This window comes from Argiope bruennichi, chromosome X1 (genome assembly GCF_947563725.1).
Source record: "Argiope bruennichi chromosome X1, qqArgBrue1.1, whole genome shotgun sequence".
NCBI lineage: Eukaryota > Metazoa > Arthropoda > Arachnida > Araneae > Araneidae > Argiope > Argiope bruennichi.
Window position 1 is genome coordinate 70,392,732 of NC_079162.1, and position 12,048 is coordinate 70,404,779.

A 12,048-nucleotide genomic window follows, 5' to 3' on the forward strand; every position below is an offset into this window, starting at 1 on the left:
TCTTGTAAATAACATTAAGAATTTGAAGGTTCTCATTTAGATGCTATAGCATTTTACTAAAATTCTGAGATTCTCTTTTTTATCTCCATCTCTGCTAATAATAAATATGATTTTTGAGTCCTTTGATGACAATCTACAGGCCAAGCCATTTCACCCAGAGCTATTTAACAAGGAATGTATGCATTTTGGAAGGAAAGGATTGCAGACTTCAAAGCAATTTTTTTTTTTTGATATTTTGATTAGAATTTTAATTAAAAATAAGGAAAATTTTGGTATTTTTCTGCTATAATGCCTGAAAATTTTTTGACAATGATAATTTTTACATTAACCCTTATTGCGGCAAATTGCTTTTTTGAAGAAAAGCAAAAAAAAAAAAAAAAATTACATAGGTAACTTCTTTACGCTATAAAAAACATCAAAAAATAAATAAAAAAATTGTGTAATAAAAATCGTTTAATAAAACTAAGTTAAAAATTATTTTATAGTGGTAGTATATTTTTATAAAATTGTATGTATGGTATACTATACAAAATGAACATAAGGGTTAACATAAAAAGATAATGTTAAAAACCAAAACATTATCTTTTAAATTACATGATTTTTTTTCCATTCTAAATCAATTTTTTAAAAATATATCTTAAGTGTGTTTTGTAGCAACAAATTTTCATGATTGTTACTAATATTTCAACCTTGCCTTCTCCCCACTATTCCTGAACAACATAGGAGGATTTAGCTTCTTTTTTCATGTTGAATATTTTCCAGTATGAAATATGGTTTTAATAAAATTTTGTTTTCTTACAATTAAAGTTTTAACTTCAGAATCAAATAATGATGACATTCCTGTCATATAACTGAATGTATAAATTCATGGGTAGAAAATTAAGGAAATACATAGCACAATGAATTGAGCGGTGCAAGGTTTCTAAAACAGTTCGAATTATATGTATGAATGTTTCAAGATTTTCGTATGGAAGCATGGTAAGACTTGGGTACAAAAAAATATTTAAATGAACTTTCTTACAACCATTAATAATGATGATGAACTAACAAGTCAACAAAGACGGCTAGCATTTCATAAAAAAGGGAGGAGATGATTATTTCTCAAGTAATTTCATTTGTAATTTATATTTAATATATAATCTGAATAAATCATTATCTTATATATAATCTGAATAAATCATTATCTTATATATAATCTGAAGAAATCATTAATAATTAATTCTTAAATAAAAATTTAAGTAATGAATAAAAGTCCTCCTTATTTTAACAAATTTAATTTACCCAATGTATTAATAGGAATTCATTAAAATAACAGTTTATTATGTACAATGTTTGTTTTTTTAAAAATCCAATCTATTTTTATTTCTTCTTATAAGTCCTAGGTTAGAAAATGAATTGTGGATTCAAAATTCAATTTGAAACATCTTATCAACTCTCTCAAATCAGGGTGTGTGCAAGGAACCTCTAATTTCAAACCATTTAAAGCAGGAAGTAGGTTTATAAACATTTCATCCCTCCTTCTTCCATTCACGGACAGAGTTTACAATAAGGGTATAATCAATCTATGCCATTCCTTGGAGGGAAAATACTAGAGAGTAAGCTTCTAGTGACCAGAACAAATAGACCAACATATTTGTGATAGCATTAGTATGTATATCTATATTATGTTTCAAAAAATTTCCTTACATACTTTTTTCAATTCCTACTACTAGTTCACACTCTCCCTATATATATTTATATATCTTGTTCAAATTTTCAATCGTTAAAAAAATACTTTTTATTCATCCACTCGAGTTCAAATACATTTTTTTGAACTTATAGTGGATGACACTTGATGTTAATACAGTTTTTTCACATATTAATTCATTAATTATTATTACTTTACATATTAACATATTACTTTACATATTAATTCATTATTTTTTAATACTTTAAATAGAGTTTTACTAGTTTGTAATGAAAATAAAAATCAACAGGTAGTAGCTCAATCGGTAAAATGCAAGGATTTCAATATTTTTCACGTGAAGGTGAAAAATGCAAGTTCAATTCTTGCAAAAGTAGGAATTGATTAAAATTTTTTTATATTACTTGTTTTTTTTTTTTTAAGTTTAAAAGTAAATAGTTCAATAAAAAAATTATTTATTAGATTTAGTTCTTTTGGAAGAATCTTTGCAAAAATTCTACTTCCCAACCGTTTCTCCCACATAGAATATAATCTTCAATTTGGTCATGCAAAAACAAATAAATAAATAAAAACCTGCATCCGATCAATTTATTATTATTTTCTTTTTCTGAATCGGACAAAAGTATCTTAAATATTGTGTGATGCCCTTATACAACAATAGAAGTGGAACAAGAGAAAAAAATTATAAATTTATCAAGCGTTCATTCTATTTTCAATGCTGTTTATTATGTTTTTAGATAAATCATAGACTGCATTATCTTCTGCTAAAAATCTTTCCAGGATCTATCAATGCAAATGATATGACATGAAACGATTTATTTTTTTTAAAAATGATTCTTCAAATTCAGAATTTCTTAACAGAATATTTATTCAGTTTAACCGGCAATAATGCCTATACCATTGAATATTTTCTAGATGAATAATAGTTGTGTTAATGAAAGTATTCAGCAATATTTTCATTAATTTATATTTACCATACATTATTTCTTGTTTTCAGTTTTTTCAGGCTATTTTTACTGCCACCTAGGCTGAGAGTAAGTTTTAGAAACAGAAGAGAAAAACACTTCCAAGGCAAAAATCATCTATTTGTCCATACTGTGTCATGATACATCCCATAACAAATGCAAGTATCAGTACAGCATAAGAAATGCAATACTCCACATACCGCTTCACACAAGGTTTACCAGAAAGAACTGGGTGGAGATTAACAGTAGTTAGATTCGGCAATATGAAAGGTAAATAAATTGGCAACATTCTGACCATCTACAGTAAAGTAAGAACTCCCATTTTTGAAATTATTTATATATGTATTTTCACATTTAATGAGTATATAAATAAAAAATTTAGAGAGGGAGGTTTTGGAGAAGGGGGGATAATTAGTTAATAATATGATCAGAATGATACCTATGCCAGAAGCTCCTCCATATTTCCACAACGTATTCCCAAATGGACAAATAAACTTAGTATATCATTACAGCCATCAGATCATTGGTGAAATCATGTTTATATCGTTATCTCTAATTTTGAAACCACAATCATGGCAACTTGAACATTATCGGCTTTGAGAGAAAACATTTAGTTTTTGTAAAAACTGAATATTTTGTTCTGCTTATGACAGCAGATACAAAAACTTATTGAGGATGAAACGAACAATTGCATAATGTAAAGAGTAGCAGAAAAATTAAGTAATTAAAATGGCAATAATTTTATTTTAGCCTTCAACCTATAATTAATTTCCCTCAAACTGTAATAAAATTAAATGGTTAACGTTTACAGTTTTACACTTGTATCAACTATAACATTTTTCTCGGATGATAATAAAATGAAAACATAATTACAGAAGAATTAAATCAATTCTGGGCATAAAAAAACATGGTAAACATTATATGAAATTGAATACCTGAGAACAAAGTGTGATATTCTGTCTTTCAAAGAGTCTTCAATCAGACATTCTGAGCAAGAGGCAAATATTTCTTGATCAATACTATGCGCTATTTCTTGTGTGGATTTTCTTTGTAAAAAAGAAAGAAAAATTATCCTCCTTTTCACAAAATCGCATAGTTTGCTGAAACCAATATTTCCTTTCGGAGGTTTAATATAAAGCGCCATAAGCATTTACTCATTGCCAGGTTTGAGATCTCATAATTCACACACACACAAAAAAAATGAATGACAGAAATTCTTCTGCTAATATCCTTGGTGCATGAGATATATTTTAACGCTTTATGTTTTTCTAATTGTTAAGAAAAATATAATTATTACAAAAAGAATATAAGAAAATCTTTACAAAACATTGCACTTTTGAGAAGTGATAAAAACAATCATTAGAGATAAAACCGACTTTCACTAGAAACGGGTGACAATAATAACAAATCATGTCAAAAGCTATATATTTCGAAACCGAGCTGAAAGCACCGATATTTTTCATTTCTGTATGACGTGCTTATTATAGCTTGGGATAGAGTATTAACATTTCCTCATATTCAGAGGTAATCTAAACATTCATTGATTTAATTTCTTGTGACTTAACAGAAGGAGAATGGCGGATTCTCTTAATCGCGAGAAAAACGTCGAGAAACCTATTGAAACAGGTAATAATGGAAGTAATTCTGAAGATAAAATTCCTCCTTATTCCGACCATGAAGCTGTTATTTTAGCTCACAAATTGATTAATTATGAAACTTTCATACAAGCACGACGAGTTTTAATTGCTTGGTATCAAAATGGAGAATGTAATGCAAACAATTATGGAAAGATTTTTTTTTTAACTCAGATATGCTTCGATTACCAACGAATATTTGAAGCAATGCAAAAGGAAGTGCAAAAGAAAATTGGGTCGATGAGGGAAATGATGGCATTGCAAAATTTTGATTCCCATTGTAATCTGTATAGAATAGAAAAGACCATTAAAATGATGGAAAACCCTGAAATCTATGATGGTTTCAGTCCAAGTCAAAAAGAGAGAATCCAAGCCGCAAAAAACGAGGTTGCACGTCTTTGGGAAAATTTCTTCAGGGAACGTATTTGTAACACAAGTGTAGAAGATGGATCAGGTAATGCGAGAATTGCTTGTAATGAAAGAAATATGTTACTTTTTAAGCAGTTTTCTGATAGCCTTAGATTGGAAGTCGTTCATGAAGAAGTAGATGAGCTGAGAACAAGATGTAAAGAATACGAGCAACAAATTTTGATGCTTAAATCAAAACTGGCTGGTGAAAATTCCGGTAGTGACAGTGATTCTGAATACAATCCTGATCATTTTCATGAGAGTGAGGCAGAGCTTATGGGTTTAATGTCAATTTTTTTGTATCGTCATTCATCTGGAGTAAATATTGATAATATCCATTCGTATATAAATACTATCATTCCAACTATTGATGCCGAAGATATTGAAATTTTTTTGAGAAAATTTCCTGGAATTTTTGCAGAAGTTGATTTTCAGTCTGGAAAGAGATGGTTTTATGTTGGTAGTTACCTAGAACCACCTGTTATAAACTAAATTTCAATTTTTAAAGTGTGTTTAGTAGTTTAGCTAATGTTGTAAAAATTGATTTAAGGATTTTTGCTTACTTATTAGACTTTAATTATGATTTAAATTAGCATGAGATTATTAATATTGGCTTTTTAAACATTTGTTTCACAAATGGCTACCAAAAGTTTTAAAAGAATTACAGCTTTCAAGATGAACAAGAACTTATATTTGCTATGTTTCAGTTTTTAAAAAGTCAATAGTTATTAGATGAAACAAATGAAAGTTGGAGAAGAGATCTAACTTCAGTTTTATGAATTTTTTTCCCCAACAGATGAGAAAGAAAAGAAAACATGGGCATAATAGTTTTACAGGTGGAAGTTTTAAGGCAATATATTTGAAAATAATTTATCTTTACTTGTGTATTCAGGCATCAGAGCAATGTCCAGTTTAGTTTTTCTGGATACATAATATTTTTCAGTATATTAATATTACAATATTTCTGACTATATATCAATGAACCTTTTTCATTATCCTAATTACAAATCTAATTTTGATACAGACAATTAATCATACAATGCATTTCTAATATACAGACAGTTAATAAATTTTTGAAAGTATAGCTGAAGAAATGATGTCAAGAAAAGGTAAATATCTTATTTATATCTTGTTATTGGTATTGTATTTTTTAATTAAAATTATTAACACTGTGTATTATTCAAATCTAACTAAATTAGTATATTTCTAGCATGATATTAAAGAGTAATTTTGTATTTTGCAATAAAGTAGAATGGAATTTATTGGTCTTAATGAAAAGTGTCTATTTTTTGCCTTTTCATATCATTATTTTGCCTTTTCCATATATTAGTAACATGAAATGTCCATTAACTAGTAAGTTAATACCTTTTTACTAAGGTGAAATAAATATTGTTTGGACATTATTAAAAAAAATCAACATATTCTGAAATTAGAATGAAATCAATGCAATTTTTCATGTATTCTATATATTATTAAAAATTATAGTTGCTTTTAATAAGTGCCAGGTTCTTTATAGTTTGCATAGGGGCGTAATTCTTCTAAAGGAAAAAAATCCATCCTTGTTTTAAAACTGTTCAAATTTAATTAATTTTAAGGGGATTGTGAAAAATTTGCTATGAAAATGGTGCTAGCACAGATAGAATATCAACAAGAATGGATTTTATTTATCAATTAAATGAGAAAATAGTTTTATGACTTGAAAAAAAAAAAGATTGTCATTAAATGGATCATTAAAAAATCTTATTTAGTTCTTTTTATGTGGTAAAGAGTGTGTGCCTAATAATTAGATTGCCAATGAAAAAGTTTAATTATTTTCTGTTTTTAATTACATTATTTCTTTCATTAACACTCTAGTTCCTCTATCTTTTAAGCAGTGATAATCTAGTCAAATTGAAGTAATTGTTTATGTAATTTATGTTAGTAATTAAAGTTTTTTTTTTTTTTTTTTTTTTTTTTTATTGAATGAACTAAACAATTTTTTTAAAGGTAAAACTGAGGATAAAAAAAATATTTTGAATGATTGATGATGTATCTATATTTTTCGAAAGTATCTATATTTTGATACTAAATACTATTATAATGAAATTTAAGTGTATCCAAAATCAATCAAGAAATACAGATAAAATTTTAAGATCCAATTGTATCAGTTTTGTTGTATGAAGTTAGACTTTAGTTGTTAGAGTAAGTTAGATATTGACAGAGCAATAAATCAGTATAGTATGTATGCCATTTCTCAAGCCATTTGTTATTACAACTGTTATTTCTTCTGCTTTTTATTCCTAATCAACCCCTGAAATCTTTTTTTTATTTATTTATATGACATTCTCTATTTCAAGAATTTTTGTTATGCTAGTTCAATTAAGAATCCATAGGACACTAAAAATGTGTACAGATTTCTTGAAATTTTTATATAAAATTAAAACATTTATGAATCACTTAATTTCAGCTTATAAATTTACTAAAAATAATTTAGGATATATTTGATGGTTGAGTATGATAGCTAAGGAGTTAATACCATGCAGAATAAACTTGAAAAATAATTTTTTTTTTTTTTTTTTTTTTGCTATGTTATTTTGAATGAAAACTGAGCATAACTCAACTCATCTTTCATCTTTTTTATTAAAAATTTATAAATTAATTCAAATAAATAAATTTTTATTCTTTATTATGATATTAAATATTGCATTACAAATCATCAAATTTATTTGTATAAAAAAAATTTTCTTTATATTTTAGATTCTGGTCCATGATCATGCTTTGAATTCCAGCGTCTAAAAGCTTTACTTTTCCATCTTGTGAATGACTTTTGTGCCAATAATAAATTGTGCTACCATACAGACTATATAAAAACCTATTTTAGTTTCAAGTGCAGATGCAAACTAAACTTTTGATTTGCATACATATATCTTAAAAGCAATTTTCCTAACATAACTCTGGTGCGTGGATATTTTAAAATTATATATTATTATTTAGATTTATTTATACATTAACATTTTTTAATTATTATTATGTAATACAGTTTTTTTAGAAATTGTGAATTTTACTTAAGCAAGTTTTTTTTTATATATATATATGGGCTATTCCATAAATTAACTCAGTTTAAAGTATAAATTAAAAAAAAAAATACTTTCATATAAAATATGATATCATTTAAAGTTTATTTTATAAACTGTGCTGTTTAAATTTCTGCTTTTATCATTATTTTTAAAATGGAATTTGTTAGTGTTGTTATATCATGAAAAATATTCCAATGACTGATATTTTGTTTGTAGTAGTTTGGAGTTACGAATTTTTGTTTATACAGATTTATGTTGATTGCTCTATAAACTACCTCGTTTTCAAGTATAAATAAAAGATAAAAATGTAAATAAACAGGAAAAACAGCCTTTATACTTCTCTGTAAAATTATATGTATATACAATTGAGTCTCTATTTTTATCATTCCACTGATGAAGTTTGATATGAAGAAAATTTAATAAATAGAAATGTACAAATTAAATTATAAAAACATGAAGAAAGAAAAAGAGAAACTTATCTACCTTTTTTATTGGCTTTAAAACATATTTTAAATTGTGAAAAGGTCTGCTTTGTAAAAGTTTTTTAAAAAAGGCACATTTTTTCAAAAAAAAAAAAATGTACATTTATGAGAAAAGCTTTAATATTTTCTTGAAACTGTAATCCTCTACAATTGTATTAAATGCTGCTGGTTTTTCTTATCATGATGATTTCTTAAGATAACCACTTCCATATCCTTATTGCATTCTAATGGTGCAGCTAAGATTGATTTGGCCTTGGTGTCATTAACCCCAAAACAACCACCATTATATTTTAACATTTTGCAATTAACATTTGCAACGCTTTTTAGAATATTTAATAATTACTATGTATTTGTTAATATAGAGAAAATTAGACAGCTATTGTCTTTTCCAACAGTTCCGGAGTCTTCAGTTATTATCATTTTTCATGGAAGTCAGTTTTGTTGGATCTTCAACAAATGGAAAGATCACAAAATAGTGTGGAGGGAGGGAATGCCAGAAAAATTTTATTGTATATAAATTATTTTTCCTAATATGTGTAAATTTCATTCATAGTCAAGATTCTGTAGAAGATTTCATTAAATGGAATTTTATTGATTTGAAACTCTATTGTCTGTAACATTAAAAAATTGAAGAAAAAAAATGTAATAAAATTACTGATGTGATTGATTTTTGAATATTTTTTCTTTGATTACTGTTTGCAAAGTAGTAACTTTCAACTAGTTTTGTGCCATTTAATGTTGTTGATGTTGTGTCTGTAATGTTTTCATGCTGGAAAGGAAATTTGTTTGTTCAAATATACAATGTAAACTATTATACAGTTATCTCAGATCAAATGTGTGAAAAAAAAAATTTTTTTTAATGGGAAAACTTTTTATTGTAATCTTCATGTTTGCATGTATATATATATATCATATAATGAGATAGATGTTTCTGATATAGCATTTGTTCACTGTTTTACTCTATAATATGCAAACTAGATGTGCTTTATAATATCTATATGTGTTCTATAATATCTTTGATATTTCATTTGAAATAATATTTATTGCACATTGTTTTTTCTCCACAATTATTCTACAAATTTCCTTACTTTCAATTGATTTTTATCTTTAAAAAAGTTGGGTATTAAGTACTTCTCATTAAAATATTTTTTATTTGTGTTAGATAATATATTTATATATTTCTAAAAATCTTTTGAATTGGTTTAGAAGTGTATTATTTTATTAGAAGAATTGTATGTTATTCTTTAAACCCTACTAAAATGAAATGATAATTTTTCATTGTCAGAATATCTGCATTATGAGTGTCTTAAATAGACATATGAGACATTCAACCACCTTTTTTTATTTGATATTTTTATGGTCTATCTACTGTTTATCACTTATTATCATGCACTTTAAAAATTAGGTGCTTGCTTAATGTTTAACAAAAGCAAAGTGGTTAGTTTTCATTTTCAGAGAAATTTCTCTGTACTCATAATTTATCTACATCATAAACCTACTAATATATTCAAAGCAAAAGTTCAAAATTTTATAATTCACTGTTTTACTTATTATTAAATACTATCTGGTTCAGATAAATAAAGTAAGAAAGATAAATTAGTTTTATCTTTATTTTAATGTCATAAGCTTTGAGAGGTGTTGATATTAATTCATTTTTAATTTTAAAATCTTCTAGCTAAAATTTTTAAAAGCTAATTTTTGACATTACTGTAATTTTAAAAATTCTTCAGTATACACATAATTTTTATCAACTTATTTAGTATCAACTATTACATTTAGTAAAGAGACTCTGCTCTATAATGAACTTAACTGCTATTCAATATATTTATTCTCATTATACAAAAAATACAATTTCTTTTTTGACCAACTGGATATCATGGTTGAGATGTTGAAATATTTCTTCTTATATTAATAATGTAATTGTTACCATTATTGTGTTGTAAGAATAGTTTAATATCTTTGTGAATTTTTTTCTCTGAAATATTTTCTAGTTATTTCATATTTTCTTTGTGTGTTTTTATTCCTTTGGAGAAGTACAGATTATCTACTCTCTTTTTTATTTTTTAAACTTCTGATTGTTATGTAAATGCATTTATTATTCTGTATAATTTAGAATCTCTAATAATCTGCAAGAGATTGCCATCGTTATTTTTATTTCTCATATTTTTGTATATAATTTTTGACAATTTTAAAAATAAATGGGTTTGAATTTATTGTATGGTTGTCAATAGAATTCGATCCAATTTCATTTTAATTGTATGTTATTTTATGATCAAGAGAAGCTTAGAAATAGTTGAATCTATATTGGTATGAGAAAGTTATTGAACCTTGCAATATAAAAGCAATTCATTTGTGATAGCATTTTAAAGGAAATACCTCATGATTATATTTCTAGAATTTGCAAATCGGAAAATGAGCATGAATTATATTTAAGTTTCCAAATTAAAAATTAAGCATCTAAGCCTTTATTTTTTTAATTGGAAGAATAAATTAATTGCTTCAAAGTTTAATGAATAAAAGAATTTTTTTATTAAATGAAATCAGAATGTTTAAATCCTATATTTATATAGATTTTTTCAAAAAAAAATCATTCTAAGTCATTGATCATTTTGATGAGTTTTGATTTCCCTGTTACAGAATAGAAATATTGTAATAATTAAAATTGAAAGAATATAATGTCGGATTTTTTTCGGTAATGTTTTGGCAACATAATTACGAATAGGGATTTTAAAGTCTATTTCCTATTAAATAACTATGTTCGTTTTTAATTTTCATTGCTAAGGTACTTTGAGGAAAAGAACTAAATCTTGATTTGCTGTAGTCCAAATTAATATCCTAGTTCAACTTAAAGGATTTTTTAAACGCCCAGATTTCATTATAAATTTCCAGAAACAGTTGAACAATTATCTTCCTCCACTAAAGTGTTGCAGAATACCATTAGTCTGAATTCTTGAAGTTAAATTTCAAGTTTTGAACAGTTTGACATAACCTCATAGCATTTGATGCATTGAATGAATGTAACCTTACCTAAACTAATCACATCATCAGGAAATGCCAAAGATGGCTATGTTTTGATCAGATTTATTGCAGTAACATTAATGTCTTGTAGTTAAACGAAGACTGAGATTACTTGGTCCTCTATATTTAGCTCTGTTTCAAAGCTATAGAAGAGATATTTATTTCTCAACTGTTTTGTTTTCTCTATAATTTAACTAGCCGCCTTTGGCGACCAGCCGGTTCGCCAATCTTAATGCTCGTTAAAATTTTAATAATTAAATATTGTATGCAATCCCTATTTTAATAGCTTCTGCATCAAAATATTTTAAACAAATTTTGATAGTCGTATAATTCACTCATAATATTATAAAGGCCTTCAGTCATAACAGAAAATTAGAGAGATACATATTACGTTATCTCCCGTTGAATTTATGCTTTAAATTAAAGTGGAAACAATTAATCTACAATTAATATAATTATATTTTTTACTGAAACAAAACATTTTTTTATAATATGATTACTGAAAACAAAGTCACTGAGCGTTTAAACTTTATGGGCCCTAAAGAATGTTTTTCTTAATTTATATAATATCTCAAGAATTTGACAACAAAATTTTCTCAGATTCATCATGAGCAGATCGATTAATTAACAATGTTTAATTCTAAATACATCAGACATTAAGAAAATAAACAGAATCGTTTAAAATAATCGGTAGAAAACAGGTTTAAAAAAAACTACTTAAAAAACGATGTACTTAAAACTATAAGCATATACAAAAAAATATATAACTAACGTAAATACAATTTAATTGCAAAAGCATAC

The 12,048-nt window shown here is 25.8% G+C and overlaps 2 protein-coding genes across 2 annotated transcripts in view; one reads left to right on the forward strand and one right to left on the reverse strand.

Moving 5' to 3' along the window:
* Positions 1-3,790, reverse strand: part of LOC129959085 (uncharacterized) — a 55,583-nt gene extending 51,793 nt beyond the window's left edge. The window contains exon 1 of the mRNA XM_056071893.1: positions 3,585-3,790. The gene's annotated coding sequence lies outside the window, so the exon portion shown is untranslated. The remainder of the gene's footprint in view (positions 1-3,584) is intronic.
* Positions 3,791-4,057: 267 nt separating this feature from the next.
* Positions 4,058-10,070, forward strand: LOC129959112 (uncharacterized). The gene is made up of 2 exons (XM_056071927.1): positions 4,058-5,800; positions 7,428-10,070. Exon 1 carries the CDS (start codon positions 4,224-4,226, stop codon positions 5,181-5,183), a length of 960 nt encoding a protein of 319 aa, XP_055927902.1. The 5' UTR covers positions 4,058-4,223; the 3' UTR covers positions 5,184-5,800; positions 7,428-10,070.
* Positions 10,071-12,048: the final 1,978 nt, after the last annotated feature.